The sequence below is a fragment of the Mastigoproctus giganteus genome, chromosome 7 (assembly GCF_048544385.1).
Source record: "Mastigoproctus giganteus isolate SK-2022 chromosome 7, ASM4854438v1, whole genome shotgun sequence".
NCBI lineage: Eukaryota > Metazoa > Arthropoda > Arachnida > Uropygi > Thelyphonidae > Mastigoproctus > Mastigoproctus giganteus.
In genome coordinates, this window is record NC_143581.1 from 75,510,117 (window position 1) to 75,531,150 (window position 21,034).

The following is a 21,034-nucleotide window of genomic DNA, read 5'->3' on the forward strand; positions in this document are numbered from 1 at the left end:
ATGCTGGAGTGCTTATATGGCTTTTTTTTTACCAAATTTTTGGATGAGTTTTCTACAGTAGCATGTTATTGAAGCAACAAGAGGAAGCATACTCTTGATCTGGTCATCAGCAGCAATTCTTCTAGCATTAAGAATCTGCAGGTAAAAGACCCACTGGGTAACAGTGATCGCAAGTGTACTGAAGTGGAATTTACTTAAAGACATAAATACTGTCAAGAATAAAGGGTAAGGCTTTTGCTTTCATAAAGGTGACTACAGTGGTCTTGGACAGTTTTTCAATACTATGCAGTGGGACCAACTAATGTTGGTCCCACTGCATAGTATTGTATTACCAACAGCCAATTCTAAATGGGAAGCATTCAGGAAAATAATCACAGATTAGGCTTTTCATACCAGCTAATGGTTCAAGGCTTAGACCTAATGGATGTCAGATGAACTGATGAGGCAGAGAAGAGAAATGTATGGGATTCATAAAAATTACCAGAGGATACAGAAGCCTATGGTAGATATAAAATAGTGTGTAATCAAGTCACAAAGGAGGCTTTCAATAATGTACAGGAGGATAGGCAACTAAGGCAGTTTACAAGAAATTGCTGGCAAAGAATGCAAAGAACAGTGGCAAAGACTTCTATGCTTATATTACCAGTAGAAGAAATAGGTTGAATCACACTGGACCACTTGTCAATGAGTTAAATGTTGATAACTTGTCCAGGTTGCTCATAAACTGAATATTGCATTTTTATAAGTATTTTTCATCTACATTCAACATGAGGAATTCTTCAGGGAAAAGGATGCCAGAAGTTTGTCAAACTTCAACAGAGTGCTAAATGATTTTGTGATAACTGAAAAGAAAGTGGAAGAGAAATTGTTGAAGCTAACATGAAAAGGCACTTGGGGTTGATGGAATCAATCCAGTTATATTATGGGAGGCAACAAAGGAAGCAAGCAAGCCCTTAACCATAATTATGAGATTATCCTTGGATTCAGAGGAGGTCCTTATTGACTAGAGATGTGGCAATGTATCTCCACTTCACAAAGGGGGTTCAAAAGATGACATGAGTAATTACAGACCTGTAAGCTTAACACTTGTTCCAAGAAAAACAATGGAGTCATTGGTTAGAGAAGTAATGCAGGACCATCTAGACAGCAATTCAATTATACCAGAATAGGTTTTTTAAGAGGTGGTCTTGTCTGACCAATCTGATTGGATACTATGATGCAGTAACAAATGAACTGGATGAAGAAAATAATTCTGATATCATATATTTTGATTTCAGGAAAGCTTTTGATACAGTTTCCTATAAAAGACTGCTGTACAAACTGGAGTAGTGTGGCATTAAGGACAACTTACTGCTATGCATAATGGGATGATTGAGTCATAGAAGACAGAGTGGTTATCAATGGGCACTGCTCTTTGTGGAATAGGATTATTTGTGGAGTCCCCAGGGTTCAGTGCTGGGCCCATTGTTGTTTTCAATATTTATTAATGATATTGATGAAAGCATATCAGGCTAAATGTCTATGTTTGCAGGTGATACAAAAGTTGGCAGGGTGGTTAATGACAATAATCAAGGTAAGCTACTGCAACAAGATCTAGCAAAATTAGGCATATATGCTTAGAAATGGCAGCTGTAAAAAATGCAAGGTATTGCACATAGGTAGCAGCAATCCCAGAATAACATATCAACTCTGTGCTACACTCAACATAACGAAACACCCTGTGGATAATTGTGCAGTCAGATATGAAGTTCTTTGAGCAATGCAGACAGGCTGCCAGCACAGCACATAGGTTAATTTTTTTTCAATAATGTACAGGAACTTTGTTAGCAGGGATAAGGGGGTAATTATCTCTTTATACAAAGCCTTAGTTTGGCCACTACTTAAGTACTGAAGTCAGAGAGTGGTTTTTAATGGACACAGATCTTCGACTAATGCTGTTTGTTGTTGTTTGTTTGTTATTTGGTTTTTAGGAGCATTAGCAACTAAGGTCATATTGCTCCGGGAATATGCGGTGGTCATTCCCTGACCTTTCCGCATCCTCCGTATTTGGTGGTGATGGGCTCGAACCCCAGTTTAATCAAGAAGGGTGTACTACGCACTGCTGCTCCTTCCCACCTGGCTACGGAGGCGCCCAATTGGACTAATGCTATTATATGATCCTTTCAGGCATCAGTGCTGGGCACTATACTGTTTTCAAAATTCATTAATGATATTGAAGGCAAAACAAGTCTGATGTCCAAGTCTGCTAATGATACAAACATTGGCAGGGTATTTAATAACTAGAAATTAAGCAGATGGACTGAAAACTGGAAACTGATGGGGCAATATAGGTAATGCCCTCACAGTGGTATAATGGGAGAACAGGTGCCACTGTCTTCCTCATACCAGTTGGAAAAGGCCTGGGTTTGACCTTTGTGATGCAAGGAACTTTAATGGGCTTTTTCACATCATGGCCAAATTAGTTGGTCTAATGTGAGAGTTGACGGTTTTTCCTTTGGAAAACTAGGGTTTTTCTTTATAGTAAACAGGCAAATCAACCAAAGAATACATGCAAAATATAGATATAATAATTCCTCAGAGTCTTAGTTGCTCTGGAAATTAACAAACAAAAGATATGTATACAGGTAGGAGTAATTTCAGAATAACATACAAACTGAGTGCTGCTATTCTCCATGCAGTGGAGAATGAAAAAGGGCTAGGGGCAATTATATAGTCCAACATGAAATTCTCTGAGTAGTGCACACAGGCTGTTAGGTCGACTTATGGAGGTTCTGTCAATTATATACAAGAATTTTGCCAGCAGGGACAAGGAGGTGATTATCACATTGTATAAAGTAGTGGTTAGGCTACACCTTGAGCTGTAGAAGCTAAAGTACTGCATACAGAAAGAAGAGCAATAAGATGAGTTATGGGCACAAAAAGGTACTTTTATCATAAAAGACTTTAGTTCTGTAATTGCAGTGTCTGGAATCTACACACTTTCAAGGAGACCTGCCTGAAGTGTTTAAGGCTATAAATGGATTGAGTAAACTAAGTCCTGATGGCATTCTTATTCTTTCTTGGATAACTCACACATAATGAGGACATAAATTGAAATTGAAAAAGGAAGATTGTAGGATAGATGTGTGAAAATTTGCTTTCAGCCAGACAGTAACTGATTATTGGAACAAGCTTGCATCTGATGTTTTGGTTAATTTTAACAAATCCAGGATAGAATTAGACAAACTATTAGATAGGATGGACAGGTGATATGGGTTGGTTGGTTCTTGTAGGGTTTTAAGCATATTATTGACTTAGACTACATTGCATCGCATATATTATATCTCTAAACTGTGTGTGTGTGTGTTCTGTGGTAGATTTTTTGTTTGGTAGATGAAAAACCAAGTTTCTGGGAGAAAAAAACCATTATATGTTTGCATGGGATCAATTAGTATTTAGTATTAGTATTAGTAAAGGCATATGATGCAAGAAAGCAAGCTTATGTAGCATTAGCCAGGAAAAAAAAAAAAAAAAAAAAAAAAAAACTTCCATTTCACCCCTCCGTTCCTTCAAAATACCTGTCCAGCTGAGCCTTAAATTGATTTAGGCTATCAACTTCCACAACAAGGGATGGAAGTCTGTTCCACCAACCAACTACCCGCTGGCTAAAGGCAAATTTCCGCACATCTATCCTACATTAACTCAGTCATGTTGTGAAAAAGAATTCCTTGCATAATTGAAGGAATTTGAACTCAGGTCTTTTCCACTCAGTGTGTAGAGGAAAATGATTATACTAATTGTGCTACCCATTAGAGTTGGTGATATGGGAATTGTTTTTTTTTTGTTTTGCTGATGCTCTAATAAGCTAGCTTCCTTGTCCCATTTCCCACTACTAATACTAATACTGGTTTGGGTAGTTTAAGGCAGTAATCTGTGACCCCATATTTTTATAAGCTTTTAAAATAAGGTCACAGGGACTTAGACACACAATGATGGAATTGTTCTGGGACCCCTCCATGTTTCTCTGGGGTAGGACACCAAGGTTGGTCCTAGCGAAATATGATGAGCTTAGGGGAACCCTGAAAGAACATCATGAGCATGGCCAGATTTACTGAAGTAAATGAGTACATTCATTGCCCAGGAATAGGAATGGAGAAGTGCCAGCTGGTTTCTCACCTCACCACTAAAGATGTGAAACTTCATTGTGTATAGTGCCAAAACAACTTAGGCTATGAGGAATCAGTATACTGTGTTTGTAATAGCATTTATTATTTGGTTAGCCTGTCTCCTAAACAAGTATTAATGAAATAAAGAAGAGTTCCCAGAAGATGAAACCATGCACTCCTTGCCAAAAAGTGACTAATGTGTTCATGTTGCGATAAGGCCAATAAAAGTTCCCTCCCATCTAGATTGAATTTGAACCCAGGTCTTTTTCGATATGGTGTGGAAGAATGGTAATCATAACCATGTGCTAGTCAAGAGGACAAAATATGATGTGTGACAGTTATGATGCTCTGAAAGAGATGTAGCTGTATGTTTATTTTTATGCATAAAATTAAGACTATGAAGCATCAGTATATTGTATCTATAAAATTGTGTGTATTCTCTGGTACATTTGGCTATTTTTCTGGAAGAAAAATCCAATGCTTAGTGATTAAAAAATCCTAACCCAAAATTGACTAACTCTTCCATGGTGCAATAAAATCTCAGAAATTCCTCCCACCTTAACGGGGTTTAAACTTTATTTTTCACATGGCATGGAAAAGACATTGGTTGTAATTACTTGTTGCTTGCGAGAGAGAGAGAGAGAGAGAGAGAGAGAGAGAGAGAGAGAGAGAGAGAGAGAGAGCTGTGACTAGAACTGATTGCTTCTATCTAGGTAGCATATATTTCTGTGACTTTTCATTTCAGAAATTACCTATAATTCTATTTCAAGTATTGCCTACTCAGATTTTAAAATACATATTTTTAATCACTTACGGTATTTAAGTAAATTCCAAGGGTCCGTATAGAAGTATGTATGTCCAAGAATCACCCACAGACAGGAGAAAAACTTCAGGCCACAGAAAAAGCCAAGTTCCTTTTCTGCTGATCCAGTATTCTCTGACAGATTTTTCGTATTTGTGTAAACAGAAAAAGCTGTAATTGTCATCAATAAGAGGCCTATATAATAAAAAATATATATATCATAGTTCAATAAAATACCACAACTTATTTGATTTTAGTAATTCTGTTTCTTAATATTTTTCTTGTTTTAATTCCAAAACTGACATTTAAGCATTAGTAGTGAAAAGCAGATCATGTACTGTCTCTGCAACCTTCAAGAAAATATTTATACTATTTACCTATAAAGAAAATTAACTAACAAAATTACTTCACACAGATGAATTTACAAAGAGACAACCAACAGTATCATTGCTTAAGTTGAAGAGCAGCTCATCAAGCAATTAAAACAATTAAAAATAGCCTTATGAATCAAAGTTATTTGGACAATATTCTAGCCAGCAAGAGATATTGAGCAATAATCTGAATGAATTTAGAGATGCAGCTGTTGAGGTTTTCAGTTAAATCCAGCTTTAGTTCATTTGTAAGGGAAGTCACTCGGATCAGAAAGTTTTTCTAATGTGTGTCAAGTTAAGATCTGGATACAATGAACTGAAGCTATTCTTTGTATGAGTCACTGAAATTTGGAGAAAGATTCTGAATGAGTCTAGTGCCAAAATCTGTCTAGTAAAGATTTGAGACAGCAATTCAGAAAGCACAAAGAGTTTCAAGCTATTGTAAACTGAGGAGATATCACACAGTTACTTGCAGCAGATCTTACAGCAGTGCTTTCGAAACCTTTTAGACAGGGACACACTATGTAGATGCCAAAAATGATTCAACACCATACAGAATTCTGTAATTACTCCAGATCTCAGGCACAGTTCAGTAATTATTCCAGATCCCACCAGGAAGTTTATAATAATTTGAATCCCCATTCTTTTTTTTTTCATTATCTTTAAGCTGATGGTAAATGTAACAGCATCCTTTGGCCAAAAATATATGGATGACGGTAAGAGAGAGAAAATGGGTGGCACTAAGCACAAGCTTAACCAAGGTTATCCAAAATCTGTTATGTTATTTATTAGCTTTCAAAAAGAAAGAATGTACCCAGAGCTTATTGGCTGTTGAGTATAAAAGCACATAAAGAAATAAATTTTTAATATATTCTCAGTAATTACATTTTATTCAAACAATTACATCAATATAAGCAGTGAAAAGAAATCAGAGTGTAAACAAAGCTGATATGATGTCAAAAATTGGTGACACCCTTTTGGACATGATATGATACTCCAATATCAGAAAACCCACTTTAGAAAGTGCTATCTCATGGTATTCCAGTTTGTTTCAGATGACTATGCAGAGATTTTAGAGGAAGGACTTTTGTCAGTAGACAGCCTTAGAAAGAATTTGAAAAATGCAGATTTCTGAACATCTGTGTCTGTTTTAATAATTACACTACCTGCAACATGGTGTGGGACACTGAAAAATGGGCTATGACATAGCCAAGTGGTCAGGAGAGAGTTTTCAGGTGTGAGACACTAAACAATAAAAAATATTTAAAGTTTTTAAACATTTTTTATTTCTTTTGGTGGAGGAAACCCAAATGAATCAAAAAATTCTACATATTTTGGATTTTTATTGTAATGACATACCCAGTGAGTACCATTTCCTGTAATTGAATCTAGATTAACAATACTGCTTTAAAATTTATTTATTTTATTGTGAAATGTATCTCTAGAGAATATACCTTGAAAACCTTTTAAATTTTTCATGTAATTTGCCATATCAAAATTGCTCAATTTTTTTTTTTTTTTACATCCTTCACTACGTTTATTGGTTGATCTACAATAAACATTCCTTTCTACTTAATTTATCTACAACTTTAGTAAGCCTTGTACTGCCTACTGCACCTAGAGTTTCCTTAGCAATAGCAGGTAATAGAGGTAATAAAATTGAAGAAAACCTCCAATTTGTTGTAACTAAGATTTATTTAAAGTAATATTACATTCTTGTTGTGATTTATCAATATGATTAATTTGAGTCTGAGTTAATTGTAAATTAGAATTAACGGGTTTAATTTTATCAATTCTTATTCCAACAGTTTGTTTATTTTTGTACGTGCCAGCAATTTTTTTCTTTTGATTATCAGATAAGTATACTTTATAAGATTAATATGTCATTTATTTAAATTAAATTTATATAAGATATAATTCATACAATTGTCTATGATCATCTTGAGTGAGTTCATTATTTTTCAAGAAAATATGTAGAATTTCTACAATTTGATTTCTTAATTCAGTGCTATTATTTCAAACTATCTTTGATGCAATACTCATTTCTAATTTTTCATAGAGTGCATCCATGTTTGAGTATACTAATCCTGATCCTTTATATTCTAATGTTGTTGGTATTAAACTAACTTTCTTTTATTTTCTTAAATGTTCAATCTCTTGATTGATGAGATTTTTAACATCAGGAGACTGTCTTTTCTTTCCACCTAAGGATTTTAGTTTAGCAATTAATCTTATGTTTCAGATGTTGTTACTGTTAGTATTAATTCACTAAGCATCTTTGATTCCTTAGTTTCTAAATATTCTCTATCTAATCGTTTATCAGGATCAAGCTTGAGAAACTCGATGTATTCCATCATTTTAGATTTTTTACCTGCTAAGGTAGCTAAGTTATCCTTCAATAGCTTTAGCTATACTTGAAGGTATAGCGTCTAGCTTTTCTATAACTGGTTTCTGAAATTTCATAATATCCTCTGTTAGAAGTTCTTCTTAAAGTTTGTTTTTATTATGAGCTGTAATATTCATTTGCTTCTCTGCAATAGACTATCAGTTTGAATATACCACAAGGATTATTCATTTATAAAAAAATAATTATTAAATGAAAAACGCACCTATCAAAAATTACAAAACAGATGAAAAGAAATATATGGATGTGCATGATTAGCACCAAAATGGCTTTTTTGTCTATTAATTTGTGGTTCTAGCACATCTGGAAAGACTAATTTACTAATTAAGTTCATATTTGATTATCTATGTTATAATAAGCTATATATTTATGAAAAAAGACCTTAGTGAATCAAAATATGTTTACTTACAAGAGATCTTTGAACAGCTATATGATATCATCAGACAAAATTATAAAACTGAAGCCCCTATTGTTGCTTCTTTTGAATCAGTTATTGCTAATATGATTGATATTGATTCACTTGATCAAACTAATAAAAATCTTATAGTTTTTGATGATTTTGTTAATGGAAAGAATCAAGATAAAATAATTGATTTATTCATTAGAGGTAGAAAGAAAAATGCTTCTATTATTTATTTAATGCAGAGCTATTATGCAGTACCTAAAGATATTCATCTTTAGGTACTTACTTCAGTGTAATTACTTTGCATTTTTTGCTTTTCCTAATAGAAAAGAAATAAATGAGATTAAAAATGAACATACTATTGAACTGAGTAGTAAAGAGTTCATAAAATTATTTACTGGAGCTGTTAAAAAATGGTATAATTTGTTTTTTATATTGTTAAAGTTACTGGTGAGAATAAATTGAAATAGATAAATTTAGATAATAATAAATGAGCTACTTAAGTAAGTTAGGTACCATAACTACACCAAAAACTAGTAAAGTTGAAAGAGGACCTCCTGGTATAGGTTTGAAGTTAGATGAAAATGGTAATTTTAATATTGATAATAAGCAACTGAAGAATGCAAAAAATCCAGAGCATGATATGGATTCAACCACTAAAAAATATGTAGATGAGAATGTTACTCACACTGGCATAGCTACCATGTAGGCAAGCAAGGCAATTGCCTCTGGGCCCAGGCCCTTTAGGGGCCCAGTGTCTTTGGCTGTCTCCTCTTTTTGCAATTTTCATTAATTAAGTAGGGGCCCCGAGCATGTTCTTTGCCTCCAGACCCAAAAAAGGGTAGCTACACTACTGGTTACTCACATTACAGAGAGAGAGAGAATGCAGAAAGAAAAACTTACTTTGCAAAATGATTTAGTTAATCTTAAAGAAGATAATCAAAAATTAAATAGTGAACTAAAGAGCTGCAAATCAACTACAAATAAAAACATTGATAGTATAAAATTGAGTAGTGATTCAAATATCAGAGAAGACAGACAAATTAAAAATTCTAAATAATGACATAAAAAGTAATAAAGAATCTCTTACAAAAGAAATTGACAATGTGCAATCAAATCTTGAAACTTATATTGAACCAAACAGCAAAAACGTACATTCAATAGTTAATGATATCAATAAAAAATTACAGATGTTAAGTGTTGAGCTACAAAATAAAAGTAATAACCTTGAGAACAACATTAAAGCATTAGACTAGACAACAAGAAAATTTATAAAATAAACTTCAGATAAGCCTCTGAACTTAAAAATGGAGAATGTGTTAACTCTTTAAAAAGATATCTACAATGCAAATAGAAAAAAAATCATAAATGTATATCCTCCTGAGGATCCCAATGATGCTGCAAATAAATAATTTGTTCAATATGCTCAGTTTCTTTTATACCCATATCAGGTTTTTTTAATGCAAGGAATAAAAGAATAATTCAAGTAGCTAACCCTCAAGATGATAGTGCTGTTAATAAAGCTTATGTTGATCAAATAAAATTTAGCACACAAAGTGCTGCATTATCTATTTCCAATGAGTCTTATGATATAATGGGGATATGCATAATTAACATATCTGATCCTAAGTCCAATTAATATAACAATAAATCTGAAAATATTCTGTCCCATTCTACGTATCCACTAAAGAATGTATTTTACAAAAAGATTTCCAAGTAATTAACTTTGAAATGCATAGTGGTGTTTTATTAGATAAAGATATGAAATTAACTGATGACATTGATATTAAATTAACAATTTATTTTCAAAGTGGAGAATTCCTTTTCATTACATATAAACTATTTATTGGAAACCAAAAACTTGAAAATAAATTAATAGAAGTAAGCAAAGAAAAGACTTTATTTATAACAGCAAAGAAGAATGATATATTGAAAATTAAAGCTGCATCACCTTTAGCCTATGTATGCCCATATCTATAAATTACTAGAATTAACTGAATTAAAACCATGTAGTTTTTTTAATTTCATAGATTTCGCCATGTTAGACTTACATAATAGCTCTCCAGCTGTTACTTTGAACTGTCAACTAATAAAATGTTCAGATAGCTATACTGATAAAAACTGTGTTGTTATCTCTCCTTACTGCAATAATTAGGTAGAAATAATGTTATCTATTAGAATACATTCTGTAATACAATCTACAAATTAAGTTTGTTCTGTAAGTGATGTTTAGAAATTATTTTTCAGTGAAACGTGTAATGGTCCTTACCACTTGTATTAAACACTTACAGGATGCATTTTTGATAAGTGTGAAATATAAATAAGCACAATGTACAGAAACCTCCCCTTTTAGATAATGGCAAGTTCCATGACAGATCAGGAAATAATTAAACAGTTACAAGATCAGGTAGCTTTAATGAGAAAAGAAATTGAAAGAATATATACTGTATTTAAAATCAAGAACTGAAAAGACTACATTTGATAATGATGGTATTGTTATAAAAATTAATAGAAATAAAAAAATATATATATTAAATTAGAAAGAATTCAAGCTTAGAAAATTAAGTGCTGAAATTATGTTATTAAAAGAAAAAATCATTGACATTGAAGAAGAAATTAAAATATGTAAGAATCTTTTATCAAATTAAGGTATATATATTTTTTAATTAAATTCCTTATTTATAAATGGGTGAAATACTAATTAGTTCTAAGATTAGCATTAGGGCTCACATCTGGTGAGTATGGGCTTGGCACACCCAGGTCTCTCTCTCTCTCTTGGGATAATTCAGAAATTTTTTTTGGCTGGTGCAACTTAAGCCTCAGGCTTCCTTGCACATTTAAGTTGTTGACCCCCACTATAACAGATGGAAGTTTATTCCAACTATGAACCACCTGCTGGCTAAAGAAAAATGTCTACACATATATTCTAAAGCAAATACCAGAATCTTCAAGATTATATTCAGATATATCTTTTTTATTAGATAATTCTTACGAAGTTGCATTAACTAAGTTAATATTATTTGTGGTTCAGTGTGAGTAATCAGTGTGATAATAATCACTTCAAGTATTTTGATAGTCATGAATGGAAATTAATAATGTTTCCTAATGGCATTTATGAATTAGATTTCTTAATGATTATTTGAAACTTCATTTTGATTCAGAAAAATCACCTATTGTTTTTGTCTGCATGGAGATTCTTAGTAGTTTGTCTGCAGGGAGATTCTTAGTTAAATTAGATGAAGGTTATGAAATTGACTTTTCAGAAGAGAAGTTATGTATTGTGTTAGGATTTGAACAAACGAAATATAAAGATAGAATAAATGAAGGTAATATTACTTTTGGAGTAGATAAAATATTAGCATATTGTTCAGTTGTAAAAGGAGCTAATAATAATGGCATTCAATCTGATGTAATATACAACTACCATAGCTGGGTGGGTAAAGTAACTGCCTAGCAACCCAAAGGTCGCGGGTTCGAATCCCGCCTTGGGCTTGGATCAAAGTACTGCAAAAACCTTAGGAGGTGCATTATGGCCACAGAAGCCGATGCGCCAACTACCAAAAAAAAAAAAAAAAAACAACTACCATAGGCTTCTGTGTCACCTGATAATTTTTACATACATCCCATGCACTTTTCTTCTCTGCCACGATTTTCATCAGTTCATCTGACATTCATTTAGGTCCATACCTCAAAGAGTATTTCTTAGTATGAAAAGCCTAGTAGCTTCTATGATTAATTCCTTGATTGCTTCCCATTTAGAATTTGCTGATGGACCATCATCAGCTGGTCCCACTGCATAAAATTTAAAATCTGTCTGAGACCAATGTAGTCCCCCTTACAAAAGCAAAAGCCCTTTACCCTTGACAGTAGTTATGTCTTTAATTAAATTACACATTAGTACACTCTGATTGCTGCCACCCAGTGGATCTTTTAGTTGCAGATGCATGAAGAATCACTGCTGATAACCAGATCAAGATTATTGCTTCCCCTTGTTGCCTCTCTAACATTCTGCTGTAAAAAAGAGTCATCCAAAAAATCTACAAAATTCTTGCTAGTATATCAGTGACCATTCCACAAATTCCAGCCAACATCTGAAAAGTTAAAATGACCAATTATAAGACATTCTGGTTTACTTCCCCACTCTATTTCTCTGTATAGCTATTTGATATACTCATCACAGTTATTAGGCCTATCTCAATTTTGTTTTCCCAGTACTTATATCACACCAAACTGACTCAACATTGCACTGGTCACCCATGTCGACTGGATGCACTGTCTAAGAGCCTAACCCCTCCACTCCTCCTGTTCTGTCTATCCTTCCTGTATACATTGTACTCCCCATTTTCAAATTCTGCATCCCTTATATCTGAGTGACACCATGTCTCTGAAATGCCAACAGTGTCTGCATTTGATGTCTTGACCAGCACTTCAAATTCATCAAATTTATTTACTATACTCTTAGCATTGGTAAGAGCAAGTATACATGCACTTGCTCTTACTCCTAGTTCGCTAACACAGCCCATATATTTATTTGTTTCATGATGACTCCCAGCAGTTCTGAAATACCCAGCACTTTGCTTTCAAGGCTGTTGCCCATTCCAAAGAAGCAGTGCAAGAATCACTTTCACCTCTGCTTGCAGCTATTGTTAATCTATTAGTCTGTTTATCCCCACCCCAAAAAGCTAGCAGTTTCCTGACCCACCTAACACTGCCTCAATAGCATCAGCAAATATTCTTGCACCCTTTATTTTTAAGTGTATCCCAGCCCTGTAGAAGCAAGACTGCTTCTACCTGTTAGCAAACACAGACCATGCTAGAAAAATTCTACTCAAACCTTTTATTATTCTATCCCTTAATAGGTAATTAAACTCAGATTATTACTCTACCATTAATGCCTTTCCTTTTACTCCTGAAGAAGTTAATAATGCTATTGTAAGAATCTGTCTGAATAAATGTCCTGGTTCTGACCTTAACTAAGGAGCTTTCATATTTAAGCTACATGCTAAATGTTCAAATATACTGATTAAAGTTTTCAACAAATGTTTACAATACTTTTTCTTTCCCTCAATTTGGAATAACGCACTCTCTTGGCAATTATCATCAAACCTGAAAAACCTTTAAATCATTCACATTCACAGAGACCAATACTCATATTGGAGAACCTTGGTCAAGACCTTATCTTTTAACTAGAAAATACAACACACATACACTGCTCAAACATAGCATAACATAACATAACACATTTCTGGCTGTTTTAGAAGTTCGTACCATTACAGTATATCAAGGCAGAATTTAATTAATGTTCTGGATCTGCTGTACATAACATGCTATACGCTTCTACATCCCTTGTGGGTAACACAGTTTGTATAATTATCGTCCTCCCAAAATGATGGAAAAGATCTAAGTTTGAATCCCGTCAATAATGTGATGAGAGAGAGAAAGGGAGAGAGAGATTATTATTATTAAACTTCCTATGGAAATTAACTTATTTTCTATAGAAATAAACTATTCCAACATTTTATTAAAAGAAAAGTCTCATTACTTACTTCTTTCCTTTTCTGCAATTTTTTCTTTCCATCTACAAAGTATATCTATCAATGTCCCAATCAAAACAAAGAGGCTAATTATTCCTAGGATACATCTAGAAAAGAGAAAATTTTAATAAGCACTTTCATTCTGCATACACAAAACACCTTAAGTATGATTACTGAATTACATATGTACATAAATACATACAATATGTATGTTGGGTACAGCCTCTTTCTGTATATAGCTTTGAGCAAACTAGTTTTGCTACTTCCTACATCATTGATGTAACTTCATTGACCTTATACTGTCCAGTCACGTCGCCACAAGTTGCCTTAGTATTGCACTACTCAAAATAAATAGCTCTGATGGAGAAGTACACTGCATTTTATTTAAAGTGTATGTCAAAGGCTTTTTCTTTAAATTCATTTTAAAGGAAAAGCCTTTAAATAAATTCTATGCAGTGGGACCAAATGATGTTACCTACAGCAAATTCTAAATGGGAAGCATTCAGGGAAGTAATCATAGATGCTACTAGGCTATTCATACCAATGAAGAAACACTGTTCAAAGCTTAGACTTAAATGGATATCAGATGAACTACTCAGACACATGGCAGAGAAGAGTGCATGGGATGCATATAAATTATCAGGTGATACAGAAGCCTATGGTATATATAAATTAGTCTGTAATCAAGTCACAAAGGCCGTTAGGCATGATTATGAGCAGTCTCTGGCAAAGAATGAAAAGAAAAGCAGCAAAGACTTTTATGCTAATATTAACAGCAGAAGGAAGGGATTGAATAACATTGGACCACTTGATGTCAATGGATTAACTGTTGATGACCCTGCTACATTCACATGTGATGAATCCTTTAGGGGAGGGAATGCTAGAAATTTATCAAACTCTAACAGAAAGCTAAATGACTGTGATAACTGAAAGGAAAGTGGAAGAGAAATTGATGAAGCTGAACATAAAAAAGGTTCCTGGGGTGGATGGAACCTATCCAATTATATTAAGGGAGGCAGCAAAGAAGATAAGCAAACCCTTAGCCATAATTACAAGAGCATCCTCGGATTTGGGGAGGTTGCTATAGACTGGAAATATGGAATGTACCCCAAATTCATAAAGGGGATCAAAAGGTGACATGAGTAATTACAGACCTGTTAGCTTAACATCTGTTCCAGGTTAAATAATGGAGTCATTCATTAAAGAAGTGATGCAGGACCATTCGTACAGGAATGCAATTATACTTCAGTCACAGCATGGATTTGTTAAGGGGTGGTCTTGTCTAACCAATCTGATATGTAGCTAGATGCAGTGACCAAGAAATTGGATGCAAAAAAAAGAATTTTGATATCATATATTTGGATTTCGGGAAGGCTTCTGATAATTGCACACAGGGACGTTCCTAGGGCATGCGGCACCTGGGTGCCAACGGCCAGCCCTGTATGCACATAAAAGACTGATGTACAAGCTGGAGCAATGTTACATTAAGGGTATGTTACTGCTATGGATAAAGGAATGGTTAAGTAGAAGAAGACATAATGTCTAAGTTTGCAGATGAATCAAAGGGTTGGTAGGGTGGTTAACGACAGTCATGATGGTCTACTATAACAAGATCTAGAAAAATTAGGTTGATGGTCTCAGAAATGGCAGTAAAAGTTTAACATTGACAAATGCAAAGTACTGCATATGGGTAGCAGTAATCCCAGAGTATCTTATGAACTGTGTGGTACCAAACTCAAGGTAGTGGTAAAGGAAAGAGACCTTGGAGCATGGGCACCAGCAGGCTATTTTGAAAGGTGGTGCAAAAAAAAAAAAAAAAAAAAACTACAGTAGAACGTCAATTATCCAAACCACTGCCCCCCCCCCAAATTACAGTATCTACTTTTAGTGCTTTGGTTGTTATGATGCTGAAATATTACTTCTGCCACTTGGTGTATTCGTTTCTGAATATTTATTTGAAGATATATGCAATATAGCATAGAAATAGTCTTAATTTGTCATTACAGGAGATAAAAATCAAATTTTGGCTTTAACTACTGTGTGGACCCAGGATTGTTCCCATGACCTTTGTGTCATTGTCAGCTGTACCGTTGTCCTTTGTGAGTGTGGCAGTATGGTGAGGGTTGGGGGTAGTTAGCTTTCACTCAGTCTGCTGTGAGCCATGAAGTGTGAGGCTATTTCAGGTGTTTTGTTTCTAATCACTCAATGTTTGAGTTTTTGTTCGTTAAACACAATAAACTAAAACACAATATTTCAAAGTGAAATATTGTGTTTTTGCTTTTTAATTTTAATACTGCTGTCCATTTGTGTTGATAATGGTGTCTACAAGCAAAAGAAACTGCAATGTGTTGTCAATAGAAGACAAGATAATAATTATTAATAGACTGGAAAAGGGCAAATCTCTTGCCAAAAAAACCAGCATATCTCTTGCTAAGATTTTTAACATTGGTAAAGCAACCATATCTGACATAAAGAGCAGGGAAAAAAATGAAATTTTGAAGTTTACTTCAAATTTAGACAATGAACATCGCTCTAAAAAACAGGAAAACTATGAAAAAAGCTAGTGACGAGAATTGAGAAGATGCTGTTCATTTATGGTTTCTACAAAAGAGAAGTCAAGGCAAACCTATTTCTGGACCTCTGTTATGCAAAAAAAGCGTTACAATTGTATCAAAATTTTAAAATCCATCTGAATTTAAAGCCAGTACAGGATGGCTGAAAAATTTCAAATCTCACCACGGTATAAGGAAGCTTGAAATTCAGGGAGAAGCTTTACCAGGTGATGTCCTGGAAGCAGCAGCTTTTAAAGTCTTCTCTGAAAATGGCAGAGGAAGAAGGAATGATGTTTACAATGCAGATGAAACTGGTCTTATTTGGAAGTCACTCCGTGTAAATCACTTGCATCATGATGCAAAATGGCTGCTCATTTCAAAGCTAACAAAGAGTATGTTACAGTTATGGTGTTTGCAAATGCAAGTGGGCAGCATGTTTTACCATTGTTGATGATTGGAAAATCCAAGATGCTTTAAACGTGTAAAGTGCCTACCAGTACGATATAAAGGACAGAAAAATGCTTGGATGAATTCCAAGTGTGAAGAGGCATTGAGAAAATGGGGGTAAAGCTGGTAAAGTTTTGTTTTTTATCGATAATGCACCATCCCACCCTTCTCTTGAAAAAATGAATTCAATTGACAAAAACTTCATTATCCGGTTTTTACTGCCAAACATTACAGCCCTGCTGAAGCCAATGGATCAAAGTACTATAGAAAAACTAAAAAAGACATTCAAAAAACAAGTCTTGTGTTGCTTGTTGCTACCAGAAGGAGATGAAGAGAACATGGTTGAGTTTTCAAAGAAGCTCAACATTAAGGATTGTTGCGATATATTATTGCAGATGCCTGGAACATGTTGTCGGAGAGAAATCGGATAAAGGCATGGCATAAACTTTGAGGTGCTGCCGAAGAGACGGTCACACGTGTAACATTTGAATGAAGATGTAGGTGAGATTATAACTTTATTTCAAGGGATTCCTGGGTTTTCCCGAGTGTGGGAAAGATGATGCAGAGGCATGGTTAAACAACGATGCTGATGATCCTAGTTATCCATATTTTAGCCGAAGAAGGAATTGTTGCATTAGTCCAGGATGAAGAACATTCTGACTTTAACCAAAGTGATTCTGATGACAAAGAAGAAGAGGGAGTAGGCCCATTCACATGAAGGCCTTCACTGGCTATAAACTGCAATGGCATCATCATCATCATCATCAGCCATTTTCAATCCACTGCAGGATGAAGGCCTCTCCAGCAACTTTCCAGTTCCTTCTGTTTTGAGCACTGGCCATCCATTTACTACCCACAAACTCATCAATTTCATCTATCCATCTCCGCCTTTGTCTTCCAGGTTTTCTTCTAGCTAATCTTGGATACCATTCTGTTATTTTCTTAGTCCATCTGTCATCATGTCTTCGAGCTATGTGTCCTGCCCAAGACCATTTTAGTTCTTTAGTTTTGATCAGAATGTCCTTTACTTGAGTTTGTTGCCTAATCCATGTGTTTCTCTTCTTATCTAACAGTCTGATTCCCAATATGATTCGTTCCATTCTTCGCTGTGTAGTTCTCAGCTTCTCTTCCATTCTTTTGGTGAGTGCCCAAGTTTCACTTCCATAAGTCATGGTGGGGAGTATACATTGATTCATTATTTTACGTTTCAGACAAACTGGGATATTGCTCTTCAGTATGTGACTATGTTCCCTGAATGCTATCCATCCAAAATTTATTCTTCTCTTGACTTCCAGCCATTTATCATTATTACAGCTAATGACTTGTCCCAGATAAGTATACGACTCCACCTTTTCAATTACTGCTCCTTCAATCATTATTTCCCTTTCTGTGGCATACTTGTTCATCATTACTTTTGTTTTAGCCATATTCATCTTTAGTCCAAAATCCTTACTAGCTGTGCATAACTGATTAAGATTTTCCTCTAATTCGTTGGGATCGTGGCTAATGACCACAATGTCATCTGCAAATCGTAAATGGTTTAGGTACTCTCCGTTCACATTGACTCCTTTCTGCGACCAGTCTAATCTTCTGAAAGCTTCCTCAAGGGCAGCAGTAAACAGCTTCGGAGATATTGTGTCTCCTTGTCGAACTCCTTTCTCAATTTTAAATTTCCTACTGTCTTTGTCTAGTCTAATAAAGGAGGTAGCACTCTCATATATTTTCTTCAAAATCATAATATATGGGGTATCAATGCTTTGTCTTTCCAGTGCCCGAAACATTGCCTTATACTGTATGGAGTCAAATGCCTTTTCATAATCCACAAATGCCAGGCATAATGGTGTTTTATATTCATTTGCTTTCTCCATTAGCTGTGATATTACATGAAGGTGATCCATAGTTGAGAATCCTGTCCTAAAGCCAGCTTGCTCTTTCGGTTGATTCTCATCAAATATTCTTTCTAATCTGTTAGTAATGACACTTGTGAACAACTTGTAGATGTGGGATAGCAAGCTAATTGGTCTATAATTTCCAATTTCTGATTTATCTCCTTTCTTATGCAGCAAAACTATGATTGCATTATTCCACTGCTTAGGTGTCACACCTTTTCTAATGCACTTTGTGAAAAGCCTTGCCAGTTTTTGTGTTATGTCTCTTCCTCCCAATTTTAACAACTCTACAGTAACTTCATCTTCCCCCAGGGCTTTCTGATTCTTCATTTTCTTCAATGCATGTTCTACCTCATCAGGAAGAATATTGGGTATGTCGTATGTGTTGCTACTTTGCAATCCATCTTCCCCACTGCTGGCATCATTCCCGTGCTCCTTGTATAATTCTCTATAGTAGCCTTCTGCTATTTGAATTATGCCTTGTCTGCTGTTTATAAGTACACCATCGCTATTCTTCAGTTTCAGTATCATTCGTCTTTCTGTATTACTGCTCATGGCTGCTGATTTAATTCCTTTGTTTTCCCTTAATACTTGTTCTACTTTTCTTGTGTTAAATCTTCTTATGTCCTCTCTGAGTCTCTTTCTAATGGCTTTGCATAACTCAGCATACTCAATTTTCTCCCTGTCAGTGTTTTTCTTGCTTTTCATTTGTCGTCTTCAGTTCATCATGACAAGTGTTTCTTGACTAATTTTTTCTTCTTTGGATTTCTTTTTCCCTATAGGTTTCTTGGGCTTTATCACTTTCAAAAAGTTGTAATATTCCTCGTCGATATCTTGGTCCTCAGCAGTCTGCAGAAGCTCATACTTGCTCTTAAGTTCCAATACATACTGCTTTTTCTCCTCTTCTGTTATCTCAAAGACCTTTGTATTATTTACTCGAGTCAGTTTTTTCCTTTCCTTTCCTACATCAAGTGTACATCTTACCATTCTGTGATCACTTCCAACATTTACCTTATTCAGGACAGTAACATCATTCACAATATATCTTCTGTTAGTGAGGATGAAGTCGATTTCATTAGTAGTTAATCCATTTGGACTCTTCCATGTCCACTTTCTGTTCACCCTTTTCTTGAAAAAAGTGTTCATTACTGACAATCCTTGAGATTCTGCAAATTCCACAAGGCTTTCACCTCTTTCATTTCTTTCACCAATTCCAAAATTTCCTATTGTTCCCCTTTCTGTGCTGTTTTGTCTTTTTCCAACCTTAGCATTGAAGTCTCCCATAATAATAGTGTAGTGGGTTTTATGCTCATCCAGAAGACTCTCAATTTCGGTATACATTTCTTCAACCTCTTCATTATCATGGCTCGATGTTGGTGCATAAATCATTATAATCTTTAGCTTGTATCTCTTAGAAATCTTGAGTATTAGTCTTGACACTCTTGGCGATGTACTTTTGAATTCCAAAATGTTGTTTTTAAAATCTTTATGGACCAGAAACCAAACTCCACCTTCACTCCTTTCACTGTTTCCATTGGTGTACAGCAGATTTCCACTTGATAAACTTATAAGTGATTCATTTCTTCTTCTTGTTTCAGCCAAACCGATGATATTCCAATTCACATTTTCCAATTCCTTTTCCAGCTCTAATATCCTGTCTTCACCAATGAGTGTTCTTACGTTATAACAGGCCAAGTTCAGTTTCCGTTGTTACGTTATAACAGGCCGTGTTCTTACGTTATAACAGGCCAAGTTCACTCACACTGCAATGGCATTGTGTAACTGTCTGAATGCAGTTCTATGGAGATATTACTATTAAAGAGGATGAGAGACCTCACCATGAAAAAAAAGACAAATCTCGCATAGTTTAAAGAAAAATTCAGGATTACATATTTTAAAAAAATAAACCTTCCCAAGATTCATTATACTCTTATTTGTGCGCAATTACTTTTATTTGTTTATTTCTGTTTATGTTAAAAAAAAAAAAAAATGTGATTTATAGTTGAAACCATATAAACCAATTAGGTAAGTTCAAAATAAATGTAATATATAATATACATTGTTTCTTAAAAACATTTTGGTTATTATTTACAAACCATTTCCTAAATTAATTATTTTTTATAAGACTTCATATTTCAAAATACAGTAGCAATAACATTGCGCACAATAATTTAATTGTACTAATTACAATTTGTTTTGTATAAATTGGGTATTCTCATGTATGTTTGATTATCCGAACCAACCTTGGTCCCAATTAGTTCACATAATCGACATTCTACAGTATTACATTAGGGTCACCAGGTAAGTTATTACATTTAATCCATGTGTATTGTATCGGTAAATTGCATGTGTTCTCTAGTCGATTCACCTGTTTTTCTGGATGAAAAAACCTTGCTATCTACACCTGAGACTGACTAACTCAGCCACGGAATGAAAAAAGCCCATAAAAATTCCTCGTGTCATTGATAGGATTTGAACATGGGCCTT

At 34.5% G+C, this 21,034-nt stretch overlaps 1 protein-coding gene across 1 annotated transcript in view; it reads right to left on the reverse strand.

Annotated features, from left to right (window-relative positions):
- The window catches only part of LOC150083005 (nose resistant to fluoxetine protein 6-like), a 167,613-nt gene that overhangs the window by 113,396 nt on the left and 33,183 nt on the right, over positions 1 to 21,034 (reverse strand). Inside the window, exons 3-4 of the mRNA XM_090378350.1 lie at positions 13,672 to 13,766; positions 4,960 to 5,142 (exon numbers count right to left, since the gene is read on the reverse strand). Of these exons, the coding sequence (XP_090234476.1) occupies positions 4,960 to 5,142; positions 13,672 to 13,766 (278 nt within the window). The remainder of the gene's footprint in view (positions 1 to 4,959; positions 5,143 to 13,671; positions 13,767 to 21,034) is intronic.